This window comes from Acinonyx jubatus, chromosome A3, assembly GCF_027475565.1.
Source record: "Acinonyx jubatus isolate Ajub_Pintada_27869175 chromosome A3, VMU_Ajub_asm_v1.0, whole genome shotgun sequence".
In the NCBI taxonomy this organism is placed as follows: Eukaryota; Metazoa; Chordata; class Mammalia; order Carnivora; family Felidae; genus Acinonyx; species Acinonyx jubatus.
In genome coordinates, this window is record NC_069388.1 from 4,156,149 (window position 1) to 4,180,397 (window position 24,249).

General features: G+C 46.2%; 1 protein-coding gene across 2 annotated transcripts in view; it reads right to left on the minus strand.

The window, feature by feature from the left end:
• Positions 1 to 6,405: 6,405 nt before the first annotated feature.
• The window catches only part of ZNF831 (zinc finger protein 831), a 108,923-nt gene continuing 91,079 nt past the window's right edge, over positions 6,406 to 24,249 (minus strand). For both annotated transcript variants that reach the window (XM_027046557.2, XM_015066450.3), the window contains 2 exons: positions 10,626 to 10,774; positions 6,406 to 9,898 (listed from right to left, as the gene is read on the minus strand). In XM_027046557.2, coding sequence (XP_026902358.2) covers positions 9,068 to 9,898; positions 10,626 to 10,774 — 980 coding nt within the window. In that variant the 3' untranslated portion in view covers positions 6,406 to 9,067. The remainder of the gene's footprint in view (positions 9,899 to 10,625; positions 10,775 to 24,249) is intronic.

The following is a 24,249-nucleotide window of genomic DNA, read 5'->3' on the forward strand; positions in this document are numbered from 1 at the left end:
CTGCCAGATTGCCCACGGAACAGCAACTCAAGTGCATAAATTATGAGACCACATAGGCTCCGCTCACATCTCTTTGAGTCTAAATGTCTTAGGAGAGAAGTTTTCTTTTTGCAAAACAAACACAATCAAACCTTAATTAACTGGAATATTTGGGGAATGGGATAGTCTAGATAATTTAATTTTCTGAGTTATTTCCAGCTAACCAGAAATTCGTCAATAGTTTCAAACCCTGATGCAGAGGATCTTTAGAAAATGTATTGTTCTTTCTTTGTGCTTTTTAGTAAGGACAGTAGAACATAATGGAAAATTTTCAGAGGCAGAATGTGATCACGTCACGGCAAGAATGTTGGACGTCAGGGCCGAAGCGCAGGTGTTAGTCACAGCTAACTCTGACTCAAGCCAGGACAAAATCCTCCGGTTCTCAGTTTCCCCTAAAAAAAAGAAAGCACGCACCGACAAACCTCATCTTAGTCAAATCTGAAAGCTTCCTGGTGCCTAGATCAGCACCTATCTCTTACTTTCCTTTTGGCTCCGGAGGTCCAAGGGGACTGTTCTAGAGTTTGGGCTGCATTCATCCTCCCCGCAACATCCGAGCTTTTGCTCTAGAAATATTTTTTGAATGTCTACTCCATACTCAAACATCTGTTCGTGTGGATCGACCTTCCCGTGTCCTGGTTCTTTTTCCTCAAGGTGGAATAAAGAGTAGAAAGAGCAGATGAGGTTTGCGATAAACCCGACCATAGCCGGCAGACGGCCTACTGTGCGCAGACTCTGGAAGCGTGTCCTCGTGTGCCCCTGAAGGTGCAGACGTGATGCTGTGGAAGGGGTGCCGGCCTGCGCCTGGGACACGGAGCCTGCACTCTGCTTCGGGTCCAGTCTCACCAGCACGAGGACCAAACTGTTCTCGGGCCTCTTATGGACTATGTAGCCTCACCGCCTGAGCCCCAGACTCTCAGCCTCAGTGCTCGTGGCTTGGTGAACCAGATGCCGTTCTGTGGGGACGGCCTGTGCACTGCAGGGTGTTGAAGAGCATTCCCGGCCTCTGCCTACGGAGGCCAGAAGCACCCCTCACCCCAAGTTGTGAAATCAAGACTGGCTCAGACCTTGTCCGATGTTCCCCTCCCTTTGGCCAGCCACCCTCTTTTGAGAACCACTGCCTTTAAGGGTGATCTCTTCACCTTTCCTGAGAAAAAGAACCCAGGACTGAGATCCCCAAGCCTCAAATGTTTGATGGCTTGTGTCAAGGAAACTGGGTCTAAAACAGTGCCCACCTGCTACTATGGGATCCGAGAAGCCTCCATCCAGAAGTGCTGGGGTACCTGCAAATCAGCGGGTCCGCGTAGCAGACCCAAGTTGCCACATTCCGCCGGGGGGTCCACCAACTACACTAACTGAAGCTATCAAGAAAGTGAGGGAACGTGTAAGCATGAGACGCATGAGCTCACTCAGCAACACTCTGCTTCACGTGAGAACGAAGGTGGCTGCCATGAAGCAGGGCACATCTTACTGCATAGGACTCCTCTCGCTTTGCTGAGGACGGCAGAAGAAAAACGTACGTTTGCATGAAATGGTTTGAATTAGGGCAAGATACTTTCTCACGCCCCCTTCGGTTTTCTCAGCCCTCAGCACCACCTGATATTACACTGTTTACCTACTTGTCTGTCTGGTTGGTTCATCCATCGACATTCCCTCCGCCCAAACAAAAGCTCCATGGATTCGGCCTGTATTTTTCAGTCCTATATCCTCATATGCCTACCACGTGCTTAAGCACTCAATAAATGTTGGGTGAACAAACAGGATGGAGCAGGTAACGGGAAAGCGTTGCTAAATTCTGAAATGGGGGGACAGAAAGTTCTCCATATGCTCTCGTTCATCTCTGATAATGAGGCAAGGGGTGGGGCCAAATCACTCATCTTAGAATCTTTCTTTCGGGGCGCCTGGGGGGCTCCGTCGGTCGGGCATCCGACTTCGGCTCAGGTCATGATCTCACCGTCCGTGGGTTCGAACCCCGCGTCGGGCTCTGTGCTGTCGGCTCGGAGCCTGGAGCCTGCTTCGGATTCTGTCTCCCTCTCTCTCTGCCCCTCCCCCGCTCAAGCTCTGTCCCTATCTCTCTCAAAAATAAACAGACATTAAAAAAAAAATTAAAAATAAACTTTCTTTCCTCTCCTTGACCAGCAGTGGGCCACTTCATCCACTGACTTAACAAATGTGCACCAATACCCGCTATGAGCCATGCACTGTTCCAGCTACGGAGAACGCCAACATGAAGTCACCATGGGCCCTGCTCCAAGGCGATCCCTCCTGGGCTGTATATGTGGTTATCTCGTTTCCTAGCTCACTGGCCCCACTCTACTCAGTTCTTGAACAAGAAGACAACTTTTTGAGCAGGTCCCCAACAGATGACCTCTACGTGAGTGGGGGGCATGGGAGACATAAGGGGAGCAACCCTCAGAGCACAAACATGTCTGACTGGAACTCTAGTCTATAGAAAAAACAAGCCTGAATAGCCAGCCTTTCATTTGTAATGGTGTCGAGAGGCCTCATTTTTGCTGAATTATATACCCTATTTCACACTACGTACACACAGGACAACTAGATCTCCACTGTGGCCAGAGACAGGATTGGGCCACTCTGTCCCAGAGGCCACATGTACAAAGCCACCAATTTCTTATAGGAATCCATTCACTCATGCATTCATGCAGAAAAACAATTCACTTACTTCGGGGCAGAAATCGCCAAATGCTCAACCATAAAGGGTGTTGAATTTGCCTCTGGGAGGGAGACTGAGAGCAGATGTCCGTCACAGCTGGAGACAAAGGTCCGAGACGCCACAGAGCCAGTCCTTCTGCGTTCAAAGCCCAAACATCAACAGGCTGCCACCACGCAGGAGACTGGAAAGCTGGTCTCCTTGATTGTTGGAGCCGCCAAATTCATCTGCTTCAAATCCAAAAGTATGGAAGCAGGTCCTTGAGAGGAACGGATTCGTCCTTGCGGCTCAGCATGAGTCCCTAACTGTGCTTTCCCGTGTACCATTTGGTACTCACCAACCAACCAATCGACCGACCGACCAACCACCACAACAAAAATGTGTTTATACCACAAGATATCACGGGACTCTTCCTTTGAGACTGAAACGTGGGCTAATCCCTTCACTTGGAATGGTAGTTACTTACCTGTAAAGTTTGACTGAAGAAACTTACATGATTAACCTACAACGCTACTTGTGGCCTCAGTTCTATGGGCTCGGAGAAAAAAAATGGGGAAAGAGTTGTGCTTAAGAGGAACTAGAATAACAAAAGTAACAAACGATGTGTGTACCTTTCAGATTCGCTCAATACTTCCCCCAGGGTGAGGGAGATACCACTGCTGGTATGAAGATAGTATGTCACGTGGAGGAACAATTTTTAAGAGTTTAGTTTAATGCAGATCAGAAAATATACAATACTATCAAATTCAGGCTGAGATTTCACACATAATTATTATTTAGGGCAGTGATCCCTTCTTTAAGACAGAGGTGACAAAGAAGGTGTGGTATATACACAAGGGAATATTACTCGGCCATAAAAAAAGAATGAGATCTTGCCATTTGCAGTAACATGGATGACCCCAGAGGGCATTATGCTAAGTGAAATAAGTCAGACACAGACAAATACCTTATGACTTCACTTACATATGGAATCAAAAAAACAAAAATAAACTGACACTCTTAAATACAGAAAACAAACTGGTGGTTGCCAAAGGAGAAGTGGGTAGGGGGGTGGAAGAAAGAAGGGGATTAAGAGGTACAAACTTCCAGTTCGAAAATAGGTCACCGACGTGAAAAGTACAGCATCGGGAATATAGTCCACAGGATTATTATAAAGTTGTATGGTGACAGATGGTGACTGACTGAACACTGAGAAGTGTTTAAAACTGTTGAATCTCTATGTTGTACACCTAAAACTAACACCACGTTGCATGTCAACTACATTTCTATAAAAAAAAATTTTAATAATAAAGGCATGGGACAAAAAAGACAGATGATTTAAACAAAAGTATCAAGTAAATAATATACCCACATGTGGACACATATGGCAAAAAGCATTAAATGGTTCTCAAATGACTGAAGGTTGGAAATAATGGGCTAATTTATTACTGTTTAGAGTCGGAGGAGTTAGAATAAAAGCTCCTCAGATCCATCAATAAGTGTATCTGTGCCTTCTATTGTTCCTTTCCTACTTTTTCTCCCAATCCCTGTGTCTCCGTGGACTTCAAGTGCCTTCAAGAGGTATAGATGTAGAAGACTAGGACTGTGTTGGTTCTCCTGTGAAGAACACATAAGCTATCTTCATAAGGAGGTACTGTTTTGACTTATGAATGTTTTCTGTGTTAATGAATACCATTAAATATCCAAGAGACATCAATTCTAAGGGGAAAAGTTCTGGATTATTGCACTGTGGATAGTGCCCTCATGTGGCTTCAAAACTTAGCTACATTTAAGAATTTAAAAACACATTTTTAAGTTAAGAAGTCTAAAATATGGCAGACTACGACAAATGAGCCACGTGGGAAAAGGAAACAGCACAAGAAAATGTGGTGATTCGCCATCACCTAATCCTTTTGTTGAGTGGAATGGGATACCAATATGGCGGACAGGATGTCTGGGTAACTACTTGGGAATAATCAGATATCAAATTCATACAGGATACTGCCTGTGTCGTTTGGGTTAAAATGTTAACAAATCACACGAGACGTTTTTCTTTTCAATTTTATTTTTATCAAAACAAAATAATTTAACCATATAAAGAAGAAGATAAATTTCAACAACCAACCAAGAAGCCAATAGCTTTCCTGATTACGAACAGTCAAAAGAGTAGCAACTTCTGAACAACTGATTGCATGTAGAAGATTCTGAGTCATGCCCTAGGGCTCCAAGTGACAGAGACTATTTTTCCTGGCTCCTTTCCTTCCAGTGGTGAAACGCTACACTCAAATGTTCCTAGGCTTCTTCAGATCAAATTATACATATGCCCACAGAAGTACAAAGCATGGGAGAAGAGAACTGTACAGGTGCAAATCTAGCACACGAGATTTTCTGGGTCCTGACGCCTACATTTAATGAATTCTGAAAGATAAAGGCAGGAAATTTGTGCTTAAATATCAAGAAACGTAGTGTTTCAAAAGCCAAAGAGGCTCCCTCACAAGAACCGTGGGAATCCCAACTGAAGTGAGGAAGAAACACCAGTTCTGTTCGCTGCGGCTGCAGCAATGTGACCGCCACAGAGCCAGGCAGACCGTTTTCTCCTCACCATATTAAATTATGTCTGGAGAGTTGAGCAGCAGCACATTCCAATAATGATGACAGTTTCCATAACTATGAAAATCTGCTGCACCAGGCAGATTTTGTGCAAGATGCAAATTTCTATGCCGGGGAAAAAAATGAATAATGTGATCATTCTAAGTAATGAATGTAAATGCGAGGAAATTCTTTTTGGCATAGGGCTCCAAGTCGTTCATCTTTCATGCCAAGAACTGTGGTCGCAATGCTCTGGCAAGGCTACTCTTCTCAACTGAGCCTTAAAGGAGGGAGGGATTTTAGGAAGGGGAAGTGTAACTCGCCCTCAGTGACCCATCATGCTATTGGCAGGGTTTGATGAGAATCTAAAGGCACCCCTCCGCCATCTTTTTTTTAATCCCTTGGCAAATGAACCATAGGTTCTCCTGGGTTGTTGAGTCAAAGGGATATTAGCTTCATCCAGAATCTCGAAGGTTATGAATGACAGGAGGCATGAGTCGTCCTCCATCGTGCCTTACAACAAGGAGCATCTGGGTTGCCTGTTAAACACCAGGTGACTTTAAGAGTCACTTAACAGTACCGGCTGCCAAGGGGGGGTGTGGGGGGGGGTGAAGCCTCTTTCCCCCACACATCTTTAACAAGGGATGTCTGGCCGGTGTAGATGAAGCTGCAGAGGTAAACCTGGTGGTGAGTCTTGAGCATCATGGGTCATGGCACTTGGATACCTTGCCCTGAGAGAACAGCAAGGAGTTCAAAGTGCACTTGACTTTAGTCTATGCCAGAGTCCCTAGAGTTATTCTCTGTGGAAGAAGCTGAGCACCAATTGACTTAAGACCCTGACCCAAAGGTACAATAAAAGTAACAGCCCTGGGGAGAGACAGGAATGAATCCCTGATCTGTAAACTCTAGTTTGCCTTGTTTTAAAGTCAATCTGTTTTACACAGGATGCACTTGAAGAGTAAAAACTGCAGCAGTTATCAATTAATAACACTGAAATTTTATTTTCAATAACCCAAAGCAGCGATACAGATCGCTGATGTTATCCCCAAAAGGTAGCCCTGGTGTTGCATTTCTCTTTATGAAAACCCCATAGGAAAGCTAAGACTTATAAAAGCAGACATTATTGGGGATTTATAAAAGGATTCTTTATTTTAAAAAAATTGTGTTTTAGGATGATTTCCAATAGCCAATTCTGCTAGAGTCATTCAAAATACTTTGTTGTTGCTGTTGTTTGATCCACTGGAATGTAGCTTTTCACAAATTCATGCTAACACAAAGTAAGGCGCACTTGGAAACACTGCCACCTGCCAGCTAAATGACCAGCTGACAGGATGGTTTGGCAACCGGCTCACCTTGGGAAGAGACACGAGGAGGCAGAGAGATGGAACCAGTGTTCCGCCATATTTGATCTAGGGTGGGATGTGGCAGCCAGCAATGGTGGCTCTTAGAAGGACAGGGCTTCCGTCACCATCTGGAGGTCAGTGTTATTTGGAGCTGTGACTTTACTGAGTTGGAACAGCAATCCTGCGGATAGCTTAGCAGCTACCAGGAAAGAAGGATCTGGAAGATGGTTTTCTTCCCCTGATCAGTGCCTCCCAGACAAAGTACTCAGGTCAGCCTCTAGACACGTTGTCTTCCCCTCACACAGCAGTGTTCTGGTTTTGCTTCTCATCTTTGAATTATCAGCCAGACTTGTACCCTGAATGACTGCACCCCCAAAATCTGGAACTCTGGGGGAAAAAAATCATATGGAGCTTCTCTGAGCTCACGTTCTTTAGGGCAACACTTGGCAGCAGGTGTTCATGCTTCGGTTCTCCCCGGTCTCCACCCAAATGTCTTGTGTGGGGGACCCCTCCCCATGGGGGCCACCTCTGAGCCCCCGAACCCCCAGAGGTAGAGGAGAGAGAGCTCATCTCACAAGGAGATCACATAAGCTGGAGATGCATCCAGTTCGTCTGGTCTAACTCTCATTCTCAGCTGGAGAAACTGAGGCACAGAGAGGGCACGTGTCTTACCCAAGATTTCCCAGCTCACTGCGGACAAGGTCAGGCCCTCACTCTCTCTCCCTCCAAGACTCAGACCACTCTCCTAGACCTCCTCTCTCATTACAGGAGCACGGGTAATTCAGAGGGTAGATAATCACCACATCACTTTTGTTTGGCTTAAAAAGTACAAGACGAAGAAACAAATAGTACACAAAATGAATGCCTGGCATCCTTTCATCTCCCTTCTTATGTTTTTCCTGGCTGGGCTTGAAATCACTCGGATATTTATGAGCGCACCTGAAATGACCACAGACACGTGCTAAGCCACCCGGGGAAGCTGGTCCTGCCTTGAAGTTTTCTATGAATAACCCTAAATTTGGAAAAGTCACATGATGGTCCTTGAAACGACCACCCTCAGGCCCAGGAAAGGACGCGTTAAAGCGCGTTCGCGCCTGTGTGCTGCCGCTTTGGATACGGGATGTCATACAAACATCGTCACAGCGCAGCTAAGCCAAAAGAGCTCGGCTGTGCGTTTCAAATGGTACAAAATCACACGAAAAGAAAGTATAAAATGTTATCGAAATGCAGCAGTATAAATCTCGGTTAAGTTTTTCCTCTCCTCTTTAAGGAGAAGGAGAGGAACACAGTAAAACACAGTAAATCCGAGGCTTTGCTCACTGAGTTGGCTGACGTAGATCAGCTCTTCTGTTCTGCACAGGGGTGCGCTGGCTTGGAATACTGGGGAATTTTATCTGTACTGTTCTGACTTGCACAATACAGAGGCTGATTTAATTTGACAGCAAAGTAACACCAAGCCCCCAAAATAAAATTACTGAGATGTAAAACAGCGTCAAAACTCCAATTAGTTTTGTATCCTTGAAGCTTCTGGAGGAAATCTAAAAGGCTCCCGTCACGATGAGCAGGCATCAATTTAAGCTGTACAGATTACTAAAATGTACCCCTCTAATTGAAATTGCTCAGAGCACAATATGACAGAGAGAATCAGAGAAAAATAAGTGAATTTTTCCCCCTCAAAAAATGACTCATTCCAGAGACTGTTCTATCAACTTTTAACACGGCGTTCCTTTGCAAGAGCTAAAAACACCGAGGGTTTCGGAGGCCTCAGCACAAAAGGCACCGGGCCCGAAAGCACGACATGCTTTTGCTGTAGGATCGTAGGTAAGCACTGACCACTTGGGTGACATGTAAGGACAATCGGCATTTCACCAGATCATAGGCATTTTGAAGGATATTTACAACTTCCACTAAGGACGCAAGTTATTCTAGCCAAACTTCAGTTTTTTAATGCATCTCGATTTCGTTTCTAGACTGAACAGAAGTATCTTGATGCCCACGTCATACCCCACCTCCTCTGCCAAGCTACCCCAGTGACCCAAGCATGCTTACCACCTTTGAAGCAAACCCTCAGCTTACTGATGGAGGAAGTCGGCCGACTCGACTCTATGGGTTCACTTATACGTAAACGAGTCGACTGTGACTGTGGCTCTCCTGGTTAATGCCACGTGACTGGAAGAGGCAGCGGGGGCCGATGCAGAGGACGCGGCTGGGAGTCCAGCACGGTCACCGTGCGCCAGGCGTTCTTAGGCTCTGCTCCATTGCGACCCCTGCCCTGCCTGGCGCCTGGTATACCGCCAGGGGATCTGGGGAAGGGAGGCTGGAGCCGGCTGGGGATGTCTTGCAAAGATCCCCCAATGGCTCTCCTAACATGGAGGTGCTTGGCGAAATAGAGTTCAGCCTTCCTGCCAGCCCGACAGCATGCGGTCTCTGACTGCAGACATCAGAAGCCTCACATCTCTATCACTAACCGGTCCTCATCATCACTGCTGGTGTCGCTGACCTCCACTCGCGTCTGCTTCCTGAGTCCTTCCAGGCCCCTCCTCTTGACAGTTTTCGAAGGGGCTTCAGGGGATTCTCGGGGCTGCCCTGGCTTAGAAGGAACCACACAATCCTTTAGGGAAGTTAATCCAGAGACTTGACATTTCCCACTCTCATTTCCTAAAGGAGGGCAGGGGACCACCATTTCCCCACCCCCATACTGTCCCCCAGTGGGAAAAAATGTCTTGTGTTCTCCTTCCTCTTGGTATGAACTAGCTGAACCTGGTGCTGGCATTTCCAGATGAGTCTTTCCAGTTGACCCCAACAGAAGCAAACCTGACCTTCTTTGCCCACATGAAGGTTTCCCTGGCAAGACTGATGGCGACACGGCCGCGGCGATAGCCTTTCTATCTGGGGAACTTTGCGTCAGAGCCTCCCCCGCCGCTCTGTGGTCCTGTGGCTCCGCACTGTGAAGTCCCAGGGTTGTGTGACCTACTCTCTCCCCCAGAGCACAGATGGCAGCCACACAGGGAGCAACATCCTGGCGGAGAGGGGTCCCTCTGGACCCAAGGGAAGAAGGCTCTTGAGTATCTGAGAAAATGGACGGTTTCAGATCCACCGAGACTTGCTCCCGGGTGGGCGGAGGGCGTGTCTCCAGCGTTCCCACGCCAGGACCTCTGCCTTGAGACGGAAGGCTATCAGTAGCCATGGCCACACAGGAGTCAGAGCGCTCAGACGGTCCCGACCCGGAGGCAGTGTTCTGCGTGCAGCGGTCACCATGCCCACTGGGAGCTGCCGAAATCTGCAGAAAAGTGCAAAGGAAAACAAATGGGGGGGGGGGGGCGGTGGTTAATTGGTACAAACAAAAACAAAAGCTTGTGGTCAGAAACGTGGTCCTCAATGAAACTAGGTCCTGAGTTCCTAATGATTCTTTCCCAAGCGTGAACTTCAATAGGATGTCCTCAATCAGGTCCCATTAATAACTAATTGGTGCGGTAACTCGAGTAAAACTCCCTGTTGACACAAAACAAGTCTCTGAGATTGCTGTGTGTTATCTGACTTTGTGAAAAACCACATTGCTCCAGTCCCTGTCCAGTCCTGCGCATCCAATTTTAAGCTACCACCGCGCGTGAGGTAGATGTGCTATTTCACAGCACCCTGTACTTAGGTTTTTCCACAGGAGCATTCCTAGAAGTGTGGTCTGGATTAGCATCTTTGTGCTTTGCAGCCCACGGCCCTCCCAACCTTGCCTGGCGGTGACGTCACGTCACGGAGATGCCCACAGCGCGACAGCTTCTCTACCCTCTTCAAGTACAAATTCAAAAGCCTATTTAGGATTTTTAGTGATCGCCCCATTCTTTCAGTGCCTGGTGTCTGGAGGTGTTTGTGTACCTGCCAGACTTTGTGTGCCGGGCAGGGAAGCGAGCTCTGCCACACGGGACGCCAGCAACCAGGAAAGGAGAGCCATTCATCGACACGACCGACGGACAGAGTCAGCTCAGAACCACGGTTCCCCCCTTCACGGTTACCTGGTCCATTTCACTGCCGGCCCTTGAACTGGTGTTGGGAGAGAAGCTTCCGGAAGCTGGTCTGGAGACATCCTCCTCCTCCTCTCCATGCCCACAACAAACAGGCGATTCTGAGGCGGTGCGAGATGGCTCCCCTCGCAGATTTAGACCTAAAATGGGGAGGTACATTTACACACACCGGAAAACATCAGCAAATGGTGATTCCCCAGGACTCTGCCTTCATCACCCACTCCGATGAGCTCGTCAATCCTTGTCTCCCACAATGTGTGCGGGAACGTTGACCTTGAGGCACTTCACACAAATAGAAGGTCTAAGCAATGGCAAAACCAACTCCCAAGGCAGAAAAATCCCCAAACTGTATATATATATATATATATATATATATATATATATAATATATATATATATATATATACGTATATATGTGTGTATATACACATATATACACACACATGTATACATATATATATTTCACATGGCTTTCTTCTATCAGAGCCATCTTCCTGGCCACGTTTGTTCAGGCTCACTTCAGACTGGCTTGAAGTCTCTGGCCATGCATCCGGGGTCAAGGGTAGAAATCTCCATCTATGTGGTGTATGAGGTTCTGTGTCCATCCGAGCACTGGGCAGCAGGAAGCAAGGTCAGTTTTGGTGCTGCTGTTGTTGTTGAGATGGTTATTGCTGTGATCTGGGTGGGGAAAGGGGCACAAAGATGGGGCCTTGATAACATCTGCAAAACAGCAGCTCCCTTGCAAGGGCCTCACCCTTACTCTCTCCTCTGTCTGCCATGGTGGCCTGGGATACGGGTCAAAAGGACCACAGAATCGCAGGCAGGATGGCTTACAACATGAGATGAGATCAGAAAAAATTCCAGAATGGCTGGGCCACCAGAGACAAACATCTGATTCACTCTCAAATTTGCTTCCATTTTATTAAAGTTACATAGGCACAGAGTTTCAAAAAGTTGAATCTGTCAACTTACTAAGAAAAATAGCGACGCTTGCCCGCCCACTCACCTTTTCCCACTTTGCATTCTTCTGATATTTATCTCCCTCGCTTTTAACAACATGCTTCATAGCACTCCTTGACTTCTTTTTTCCAGTTTGGAGGACAGTCTGTGATTTCTCCCAGGGGGACAGGAGCGTCGATCCCTTCCTCCAGCCCCCTCGGTCCAGAACCTTCATGCCCCGCCGCGTAGGCACACTTGCCACCCCGTCTCAACAGTTACATAACTATGACGTCATAGTTTCGTTTAGGAGAATATTCGGTGTTCACATGCTCGGGACCATGTCTCTCACTGCCGAGCCACGTCATGTACTGTGATGACAATGCCTTGCTGGCCAACATGGTTTTCCCTGGAGTTAATAATTACCTTGTTTTTTAAATTGTGCTTAGTTTTCTGTAGACCCAGTACTAAAACCCTCCTCCTACCTCCTTCTCAATTGTCTACGGGTTTCATTTCCTTTCCCTGGAAAGATCTCTCTGGAAGTTCTCTGAAATGCCTACAGGGGACTGCTGCTCCCCGGGCCCAATGTGTGGCCATGCCCCAGGACCCCCTTTCATGCCACTGTGGCAATTCTTCTCACCTCCTTGGTTCCTGGGGCCCCACACTTCTTTTTCCTTGCTTTCCTAATGCAACCCTCCCTGCATCTTCAGGAGAAAGGGTGCGTGAAATAAAATTGTTTAGACTTTAATCTGCCACTTGTTTGGATACAGCATTGTGAATTAGAATTCATTATCTTTCAGAACCCAAGACACGGCTCCACTGAATTCTAGTTGTTCAGAAGTCTGGAGCCAACCTGATTTATGATTCATGATCCTTTGGGCAAAACCTTTTTGTTTTTCGTCTCTCTGGAAACTCCTAGACTCTTCTTTGTTCAGTGTCTCTATGGGACTGGCTCTATTTTCATTCATTGTTTGGGCATTCAACGTGACCTTTCATTCTGAATCCTGTCCTTCGGTTTGGGGAAAATGCATTGCTATTTCTTTGATATTTATTCTCCTTCTGTTTCATCTTTTCTCTGTTTCTAGAACTGTTCTTGGTGAGTTATTGGGTTTCCTTGTCTAACCCTCCTTTCTCTTCTCTTTTCTCTCTTTCCTAGCTGTCTTTTTATTTTACTCTTGGGAGAATTCCTTCAACTTTCTATTCCAACTCATAATCTTCTATTTCTATCATGTTTTTTTAATTTCTAAGAGCCCATCATGACTCCCTTCTGTAGATTTAATTTCTAAGAGCCCATTATGACTCCCTTCTGTAGATTTAATTTCTAAGAGCCCATTATGACTCCCTTCTGTAGAGAGCCCTGTTATGACTTCAGAGCTCCAGGGTCTTCCGTTGTATCACTGGCAAAATTAATGACGACTTGCTGTCCCTGCCGTTAATGCCGAAGTTCGCTTCTCCATACAGAGTCTCTCTCTCTTCCAAGTTCCTTTTGTTCTCATTTGTTTTTTTCTTTCTCTTTCACATGAAAGACTTTCCTGAGGTATCCAGCAACCTTAATATCTGTCCACGTTCAGAAAACAGGCGCTCGACAACTGACTGGGAGCTCTTTACATGCGCAATTTGTCAGCTGGGGCCGCCCTACAGGGTCATCTGGTTTGCCGCATTCGAGCGGGAAACCCTAAAGGAATTCTCTGGGTCTTCCGAATTCTCAGGTTGGCTTCTATGCAGGGAGTCCTCCAAGCTCCTGCCTAGAAAGTACAGACCTACCTCTTCTATCTCGAGGGGTAGGTCACTAGATTATCAAGTGCATTAATCCTGAGCAAATCAACTTGGAAAATCTATAGAAAAGTACAGCGGCTTGGGAAAGGAAGCAGTAATTTTTCCTGTAATACAATTTTCACGTGAGCACCTGTGTATTGACACAGAACCAGGCTTTTGGTATTCCATTCGTTTGCTCAACAAATACGTCTTGTGCCCATTCGATGAAGCGGGCACCACGCTGCTCAACCCCGAAGCACCGGAGAGCAAGGCCAAGGCGCCCTGGCCCCCAACAGCCTCTGCTCCAACGGGGAAGAGAAACGACAAGTCAACTGGTAATTCACAGTTGTGCCGGGGGGTCATGAAAGAAATGAACACAGGGTGGGGATGTCACAGACAGTAAATACAACCAGGTGGCTATGACAGTGACTGGCAGCAAACAGGGGAGGTAAGCACGTTCCAGAGAGTCACAGTAAACGGGGGTCTTAACGGAGAGTCGCAGACAATGGCGGCATACCACAGAGAGTGGTGGGCGGGTGACTGTTCCACATAACTGAGGAAGGCCTCTCTGAAAAAGCGACATCCGAAATGAAACCTTGGGGACAAGAAAGAACCAGCCCTCGGAGGCCATGTGGGGTGAGGAAGGAACCGATGAAGGTGGAAAGAAGCCCAAGGGATTAAGGAACCAGTGGGAGGGCACCCTGGCGGAAGGGTGGTGGGCAGGGGGCAGGAGGCAAAATGAGGGTGGGGAAGCCACCCGGGGCTCAGGTCTCGTGGGGTGCAGGCAGCCGCGGGGAGGGGTTTAGATGTTATTCCACGTTCGCCGTGAAGAAACCAACGTGGCTACCGTGCGGACGGTAGAGCTTGCTGGGGTAATCCAGCTGCCAGAAGAGATGGCTAGCCAAAGCAGTGGAAACTGAAGCGGAGAAAATGGATGGATTCAAGCTAGATTTTCATTCTCCCCCAAGAAGAATCACCGAAGGATAATAACGATGATAAACGTTTCTCTAGCCCTGTACTTTACCAAAGCATAAGCGCCCCACCGTAAGTGGATTAAGCTGTGTCCCCACAGTGACAAAACAACGAGGCAATTCATTCAATTCAATGAAGAAGGAAAACCAATTAGTATAGAGAAAATAATCAGATTGGCCAAATGTCTTCTCAGCAGGTTGTGTGGGTTCTGAAGCTTAGCGGAAAGGCCGTGTGCGCGTTCGACCAATGCTTTCTGACTCATCCGAGAAAGCGAAGGAAGAAAATCCATTGATTTAATTTGCTTTTGACCTACAGTCTACAGAGAAAAGTCGGTTATCTTTAATAATTGTGAAAAATGCCCAAATAATGTCACTGAAGTGTGTTAAACTAATTTGGATTATTGAAGAAGGAGGCTAACTTGCTTTTAAATGCATGGCCCTTTCCAAAAAGTTAAGTAGCGCCCTGGCCAAATGTTAAAGCACAGAATGTAATCCTGTTGAGGGCACAGCGTCACTCTGTGAATCACTTCCTCCATCTTCCGAAATGATGGACTCCTCCGTCTTAATGCAATCTTCAGAAACCCGACCGCTCTTGCACGATCACGTGGATCTCCTTAAGAAACCACCTCTCATCCAAGCTCTGTGTGCCGTTCTGTTCTCCCCCTTGATTAAAGGCTGTGCTTTTAATAATTTCCCTCAGAAATAATTGCCAAGCCACGGTGAGAGGAAGAGACTGCTTAAAAACGTTGTAGCAAATTTAAATTTAGCCATCTTGAAAAGGCTACCAGAAACCGTAAAATAATTAGGAAGAAAATGGAGTGAAGCAGCCGGATGAAACTCACAACAGAAGCGTAGACCTCTTTAGTGCCAACCCTCTTCCCACTGTCTCAGTTCCTGGGCTTTATTTTTAAAAATGCCAATAGACATATGACTTAAATATCATTATCTGAAAATGGAAGTACTTTGATGCATTTCCTTCGGTTCCCCCAATACACCAAGAACTCCATTAATTTGGAGTCCACAGGCTCTGGAATTGTACATAAGGAAGGGCTGAAAATGAGTCTATCATGTTGGCCTTCTAAGCAAGCTAGATGCATAATCAAGAACACAGAAGTGATCTCCTAGACTATTACCTGATCTGAGATTGAACTGTCTAGAAGCGTACCTGCCACTGAAGGACGCACAATGCGTTAGCAATTAAAATTTACAGTTACTGGAGAAAAGCTGGGCAGAACTCTAAAAGCTACCACCAAATGGGCAGATACTTGCTCATTTATTCAAATATTTGTCGAGCCCACTTTTCTGGAGTCTGTATTTGTCAAGCCCATTTATGAGCCCATAATTTTAAGCCTAAAGAGTCAGTGAGCCCATGTTTACGGAGTCCTGAGTACAGCCAGTACTCTGTGCCAAGAACTGTGCCAAACACAGGCAATTAATTCAGTGGCAAACGAGGCGGACACCTCGTGGAAATTACAGTCTAATGGGGGAGCAATTCGGCCAGCAAATAATGACACAGGAAATGCACCAAGAAAATGCAGTCAACGCTACGAAGGGAAAAGTGGAAGGAGCCATGAGGTGGTGAAAACGGAGCCCTGACCCTACCCAGACTACAGAGAAGACCAGAACCACACACACTGTAAGACTGTTCCGACAATGCACCTGCCGAGGCTGGTTTTCTCTCTACAAAGCCACAATCATTCACTCATGTAATTATTCGGCCACTATCTTCTAAGTCTCTATTTCATGCCGCACACTGCACTAAAATTTTTTTGCAAGCAAATTCACCCGCTTCCGTCCATCCTACTACAATTTTGGTTTCTATGGGAAAGAGAAGAGGAAAGATCTTGCCGAGGATGATGGAAGACAGGACTTCTTCCTCTCAGACAGAGCCTGGAGGATGTCGATTCCAATCAGAAAATGATCATGAGCCCGTGGGCAGCAGGCAGCAGCCCGAGACCTCAGTTCCACAGGCAGGGGGGTGGCGTGAGGGAGAACCACAGAAACATCTTCATCAAGTAGAGCCTTGGTATCTCTGGGCCATCCTAACGCAATCTGTTCAAAGTCTGCCTCTAAGTAATCACAAACACATCTTTTATTTCAGAAACCACTTTTCTTCGTGGTTTTCATCTCTTTTCTATTTCTTTGATGAAAGGCAATCAGGGCGACAGTCCTTCCCACGCAGAAATTGTGGGAAATACACTAAAACTGTGTTTAGTGCAAAGTGAGGTTCAAAATCTTGCTTTCAGTTAAAAGTTCTGTGGTGTCCAGGTAAGAGCGTGACTTTAAGATGCCCGGCAAAAGCAGGATTATGAAATCACATAAGGAGAAAAGAAGACTACGAAAGAAGCGCCACTGGAAATGTTACAAATGCCAAGGCCGCCCCTCGCCAATCTACTTCGTGTGTCATTATTCCAGAATCTTCTTGTGGCTAAATGAGAATTATCTACGCAGGTCTCTTCTCTAGGACATTCGCCAGATAGACCCGTAGCATCCTCTCTTTTCTTCTCCAGATTTATGCCTTAGAATGAAGGAGACACTCTTCTATTTCAGCAATTTTGGAGCGCTAAGACCTAACTAAGAGCTTTCGGGAAAGAATTAATACTTCTCTATTAATTCTAATGGGAAAAGATGTAGAGAAGTCATTAGCTCCTGTCAGAGAAGGAGAGCGAAGGCATGGGGAGAAGGGCCCTGGAGAGACTCCTCCCCAGCCCTACCGTGTCTTCCTGACACGTTCGGAGGGGGACCCGGGTGAGGACGGGAGGGGGAAAGGTTAGCTGCCGAGGCCCCATGGTGAACCCACCGAGGGAAACTACTGCCGAGAGCCCGAGTGAACACAGGCAACAGCTACCTTTATTCCGGGATCTGTTCAGCCTCTCCACACGCTGGTTAGAAATTGTACCTTTTATGTGTGTGTAATTAGGTAAAGCTTTTACTTCAGAAACTACCTGTAATCACAGTGTCTCTACATTTCTGTTCCTGAGATGAAAGCAATGTGTTTTGATCACTTGCTCCTCTCAGATATTTTCTCCAAACTCGGTGCATGGGGCTGGTATGAAACATTTCAGGGACTCTAAAGCTTGGTCGTGGGCAGAATTCAACAATGTGCCTTCACAGAGTAAGATGTTAGGCCCACGGAATATAGAAACATAATGAAAATGGCTCAGGACCACTCTGAAAAGTTTACGTCCAAACTGCCCCAGGAAAATGGGTTTTGTGGACCTGTCTAAAGCAGTGGTTCTCAACACGGCTGCTTAACGCTGGCCAGTGCACAGGATGGCCCCACAGGGAGGGACCGGGCCCACAGGTCAGCAGATTCACGGCACAGACACCCTGCTTTAAACCAAGGTCACGATCTCAAATGCTATAGGGGCCGGGCAAATAACATAAACGAGACAAGTTGTCTGGGGCCGGGGACCGTGGGGAATGGAGGGACGCCCAGGTTCCGGCACGCGGCTGACCCTTAGCTCCACCAACTGAGACCATGAAGAACCAAGGATCCGGTCGGTCACATCTGTCCATTTTCCAAGAGAAACCAGAAATGTCGATTCCATGTGTTTTTAAACACGGATGATGAATCCGCTTTCAGACAATAACACGGTGCCAAACGACGTGCCCGTAGCCTGAATTTGGCCAGGGAGGGGGTCAGTTTGTGACCCCCCGTTAGTTTATGAAGCTTAATAATCCGCCCACAGTGACGGTTAAGACTTTAGGCCTTACCCAGGCCTCACTCGTACAGAAGCGAAGTTTCTGTTAAAACAAAAAATGCCATTGAAAACTATGGAAGAGTAAACATGTTTTTGCCAAGTGCTCTGGTGGTGTCTTACGCAGTGAAACATGTAATCATGAAACACGTTGATCCACGTTTTGGGAAACTGACCCAGAATGTCTCCTGCAGCAAAAGAGCTGTGGCAGAAAAACAATAACATAGCAATCGACAGGAACACAGGAACATCCACGGACACAGGAAGGGCTGGAGAGAAAAAAAACTGCGGTGCAGCTAAACCATGGGATTTTATGCCATTATTAAAATGATCTATCGCTCATCTATCTATCTTTCTACGACACAGGCCTAGAATTTTACACAAGATATATGAAGAGAAGTCGCAGATTTCTACATATGGGATGATTCTATTTGTGTAAAAACAAAACAAAACAAAACAAAACAAAACAAAACCAGAGACCAACACGGTCTGTTCATGCTTGTATGCATGTGGAGGTGGGTGCGCAAGGAACATCAGCTGGCCTCTGGCTGCCGCCGGGGGTCATGAGGCTGGGGACCGTCAAACCTCCCTCGGATATGTGGATGAAGCTTTCTTTGTTGCAACAGGCATGGCATGGCTTTATTCATTTGAAAGAAAAATCAGAAACAAATAATGACACTGGCCCCCAAATTCAGGCTGAAAGTCATAAGGAAAAGCCCCCGGGTGTGCCCGGCGTGTCCAGGCAAAGCTAAGGGTCGGGTCGGTTCGGTCAGAACACCCCGCTTAGACGGGGATCTGAAGCCTCGCACTCTGGTACGTAACGAAAGTTCTGCTTCTCAGCCAGAGAACAGACGAGACTTGCCAAAGGAGAGAAAAACACATTTTTCCATCTCTAACCAAATCTGGAGCCTTTCTGTACTCTCCTAATTTTTTTCTGAAATCTTGCCTCTTCCGAGTAATCATTTTTCAAGTTTTTTTGTTTTTTTTCCAGAAACCACTTTTCTCTGTGGTTCAAATTTCTCTTCTCTTTCTCTGATGAGAGGCAATCAGTTTGAGAACACTTCACTGACCGTTTTCTCCAGAAAAAAAAAAAAACCAACATATTTAGGGGGAAAGTATGCTTAAAATCTTTTGGTAGGTTGAAACTTGAATCACGCTCAGACAATAAGAGAATGCTCTAAAATGAAGAGAGGACAAATTGTAGGGAGGAAGGAAAACTAAGTGGAGAACAAAAAAATTGCTAATGTTATTTGAATTATTTAGTGCCAAAATTTAGTCAAGAAAATTCACTTTACAGACCATTACTTTCAAAGTTTCTTAACTCTAAATGAAACTGTAGAGAAAGAAGTCCAGACTTGGGAATATAATTGATGTGTTTAAGCAATTGTCTTTTCATTTCTTAAGATTTACACCCTGGAGAAGGAGGTGTTATCCTGTTTCAAGCAATTCTGTAAGCAGTATTACTTAACTAATGGCTTTAGGAAAAGAATATCTCCCCATTAATTCTGACAGGAAAAATAATGGTACAGAGCCATTAGCTCCCGTCAGAGAGGCAGAGAGGGAGTTCGTGGATGAGGGAACCCTGGAGTTCAGGCTGCCATTTTGTTTCTCTGAGGAAAACACTCTGAGGTGATTTGTGACAGAGGGAGCAGGGCACGAGTGACACCACGGGAGCCCCACCCCTCCCACTCCACTCACAGCAGACTAACAAAAGTTTAAAGGCTAAAAGGGGGGTGGGAATCTACTCTCCTTCATTTCAGAGAATTACATCACCATCCTCACATAATATTTAGCCATTCTACCCCTTCAACATGATTAGGTAAACCTTTTATCTCACAAAGTACCTGTCAGAGAAGTTCTCTTTACCTTTTCCATTTTTTTTTTTTCAACGAAAGACAGCTGCTTTGATAACTGTTACCCTCGGAGGCATTTTCCCTAAACTATGTCAGTGATTAAAAAAAAAAAAAAAAAAAACTAGTTAAAATCTTTCAGTCACTTAAAAGCTTGGTTATGTGCAGAATTCAAAAGAAGAGATTCTGGTGAGAAAGGAAGTAGAGGAGACAAAGAGAATAGAGGGGCTCCCTCACCCTGCAATTAAATGCGGGTTTACTGTCAATGATTTAGAAGCTCAATTCTACCTAGTTGATGCGACGTACGCAGAGCTGACGAGAAGAAAATTAGGACATAATTACACGATGATTGGCATTGTGGTGAGTGCCAGAAAGGAGAGGAGTTATGAATCATACCACAAGGACATCTCCTCTGGCTTGAGACTCAGGAGTGACCAGCCGAAGGACCCACTAAAATGTCACCGCACAAAACCATCCAAGGAGCCAATGTGATCAAGAAGCCTCAGCCTGGTTCTTCAGAGAGAATGTGGCTGGGGGATAGGAAAGCAGAGGGACACAAAGATACATTTATCGAAAATCTGACTACATGCCCAAGTGTTTCCCTCTCCTAATGCAATTTTCTAAAAGTTTGCCTCTTCCAAGTAATCATATATTTTATTGCAGAAACTACTTTTCTTAGTGGTACTCATTTCTGTTTCTTTGATGAAAGGCAATCAATTTAAGATGTTCCTCTCAGAGAATGTTTCTTTCCCTGGAAGATGTTTAGTGGAAAGTCATGTTGAAAATCAATCCTTAAGTTGAAAGTTTATGCCCAGACCATAATCCCGTCCCTAAAATTCAGAGAGCAAATGTGGACAGTGAGGTGAAGTCGGGGGAAATACAATCACTGGAAATACCATTTGAAATCTATAACGCCAAGACTGAAAGTCAAGAGTATCTACTCTTTGAACTATTATTTTCAACACTTCTCATTACTAAATGAGTCTATAAAAGACAGTTCATTGCTCGAAATATAACTGAGGTATTTGAGAGCTCATTTTTCCTCAGGATTTGCATCCTTAAAAAGAAGAAACTGATCCATTTCGATGATAATAGCTGGGAAGAAAAATCTTCCCTTTTCTACTTCATTAATCCTGAGAAGGCGGAAAAATGGACTAATGTCAAACTCGAAACAAAGACAAGAAAGAAAATACTGGAGTTGGCCTCATCAGTTTTGGTTTTCCAATCACCCTAGGAAAGAAAACGTTCTCGGCCCAGTCTCGGTGAAAAGATAAATGTTCAGGGAGAATCTAGCTCTTTCTTCAATCCTAAATTGTAGATGACTAACTCAACTGGACCAGAAACCCAGGAAAAGAGGAGGAGGGAACACTTCTCTGTTTTCCTCACACAGTCAGATACTCTCTACCTCATGTGGTGCTGAGGTAATTTCTTCCTTGGGAATACCTGTCAGTGTGGTTCTCTCTGCTTTCTTGAGGAAGGGTGGGTGTTTGTTTGGAAAGCTGGAAACCCTCTTCCACTCAGATACTTTTTCTAGACAACACTAGTGGAAGAGCCTGTTTAAGATACTCCAGTAATGTAAAATCTTGCACACGGACGGAATTCAACAGCATTTCTTACATGCTATTTAAGAGTAAGAGGGCCGGGAAAGAAGAACAGTGGCCCCAAAACGCTCCTGAAAGGCTTTCGTACCAAAGTTTACTCAAGAAGGTGTGGTTTTCTTCACAATGGAAGAACCTGGGCCGGGTGGACTAGGCCGCCATTGAAAGACTTTCAACGTGGCTTCTCTTTTCTCAAGATCTCCACCTCCAAAGAAAGAGGACTTCTGTAAGTGTGATCCTGTAGCAATGCGGCTCCAGTAGTGTTCTCTGAGCCAAAGCCTCTGCATGATTTCTACGGATCATGATAAAGAAATAAAAGGGGATGAGTTCTTTCAGACCAAAGCGGGGAACGAAGGATGAAATGGGACCTGTCCTGCTTCTGAAGGCCACGGACACTTGCACTTGACTGTTCCCTGTGCCGCGGAAGCTCAGACGCAGGCAACAAAGAGAGGAGGAGGAAAAACAGGAAGACGTGGGCCAAATTCTCACAGAATTCTATGAAATCACTCTTTTGTCCTCATACCAGCTTTAGAAATCCTGCCTTTTATGATGTGGAACTTGAGGTACAGGGTTTTTTCTTTCTACTTCAGCAACTACCTCCCAGACTCAGAGTAGCGCCTTTATCCTCTCTAAAACCTAATCAGTCTGCAAATTCAAAAGCTCCAGTACACAAGCAAGCAAAAGCTTACCTAAAAATACAGGTAAGACCCCTCGAGGCGACAGTAAGGAAAGACAAGAGACTACAAAAGAGAGACTACTGCCTCAGAAGTCATTTTTCAACCCAACGAATCAAGAAATCGAATTTCTCGTTTTTGTTTGTTTTTTTTTTTCTGAGAGTAGCAGTTGACGTGTTGGAACCATCTAGAAGGTCCAAGCTTTGAGACATTTAAAAAAATCTTTACACCTTTCCTGAAGACTTCTACTCCACCACCCCCCAAAAGAGGCATCTATTTTGCAGTCCTAAAGCAACATCGGGAAGGAAATCCACGGTCTGACAGAAAATGGAAGGTGCCCTTTGACTCCTGTCTGGAAAAGAGCGCAAGCAACATCACACCCAGACATTCCACCTGGAGGGGGGGTGGAGGGTGGAGTGGGAGATGAAGCTTGAGGCAGACACACAATTCCTCACAAACGACCTTACAGGGACCGAGGGGGTGTGGGGCAAGAACGGAATTTAAGCCACGCAAACGATCTTTAGGAACCCTTGCCTTGGAGCAGCTCCCAGAATGCTCCCTGGTGGCAGTCTCGGGCAGGCTTGGGGTGGGGTCACCGGCGCCCCTTATCACACAGCTGTCCACTTGCTCATTTTCTCGGAGAAAAGTCAGCTAGGCAGGTTAAGGGCAGCTCTCCGAAATTTTCTCCCAATAGAAAACTCACTTACGTACGGAAAATGAAGGTCCCGCGACAGGAAACTCAAGGTGGGGGGGGGGGGGGCGCAGGATGCCAACTGCCACTGAAGCCATTGTCATTAAAAAATCATTCAGGAACTCCTCTTGACTTGTCTTTAAAAATATGTTATTACCAAATTCAAATCAGAGACAGAGTAACACAGCTCAAATTATCATGGGGTAAACTAACATAATGGCTCTGAAATAAAGTAGTTTCCACTGTTTCTGCGGATGCTGACAGGAAAATAATGAGAAAATTGCACGAGCATCCATCAAAGACGGAGGGCGGGAAGCGCCGAGAGCGGGTTCTGGGAGACTTGCTCACTCGGGCCCCTCACGAGCAGTTGAGAAAAAGGGAGGAGAGAGCAGGAGCAAATGGCAAGTGGGCTTCAACCCCAAAGGATGCTGGTCCGCAGAAAGAGAGCGCCACGGCAGCCTGCCACGGAAAGAAATACTCATAATCACGGGATCCCACACACTCTCACTCTGAAGAGGGCTCAACTTCTCTACGCAAAGGCAACCTTGAAAACTTCTCTTTCGAGAGGTCATCGGCCCATTTTACCTCAACTATTCCTCTCCTACAGGAGAAAACAAGGCTATCTGCCCATTTCCCTTGCAGAATATCCTCCACTGCTGTATTCGTGGGGAGCGCCCGTGAATGAAGTACACTTCGTTACTGTGAAAGTTCTCTCAGGGAGAGGAATCCACACCCGGCCTCTAATAAACACGAGGGGGAGAGGACGAGACGAGGCGAAGCAGCATGAGGTGCGTCATAAAACTGAAAACAGGCTGTAGCGCAGAAATGTACCCTGTACGTCAGATCGCAGCTCGCCACCCATTACAGCTTCTCGATTACAGATTACAGCTTCTCCGAGCACATTTTCTCAGCCAGAATGCAGCAGCTTTGATGCTCTCTTCCTCACAAATTTCAAAGAGAAGAGAAAATGAACCCCTTTCCTTCCGTGAGTTAGCTCTGAAAAGGAAGGGAATGAAGGTGGCCTTTCACCACCGGTGAGGTGGTGGGCGAAGGCCCCGGAAAGCCCCTCCACCTGTCTGCCCTTCAGTTGTGGTGTGGGGCGGGGAGGCCTCAGGCCCTGGGAAGAAGGAAACCCCTTGCGTTTGAGCCAAGGACCCAGAGGGAAGATGGGCAGGGACACTCGGAGGGACACTGGAGGGTCCAGACGCCCGGTGACTGGAACCAGCCTCCCATCCCTCTGAAGAGACAATCCAGTGACGGTGTCACAGTCCAGAAATCAACCCGGCCACAAGGAGGGCCCCAGGGAAAACCAGGCAGAAACGAGCAGGAACCCCCAAACTGACCGGGATTCAGAAGTGCAAACAGATTTGAAAGAAAGTTCAGGGTAAATTTTGAAACACATGGAGTCCCCCAGGGAGGTCTAAGCCAGCAAGGGTGCT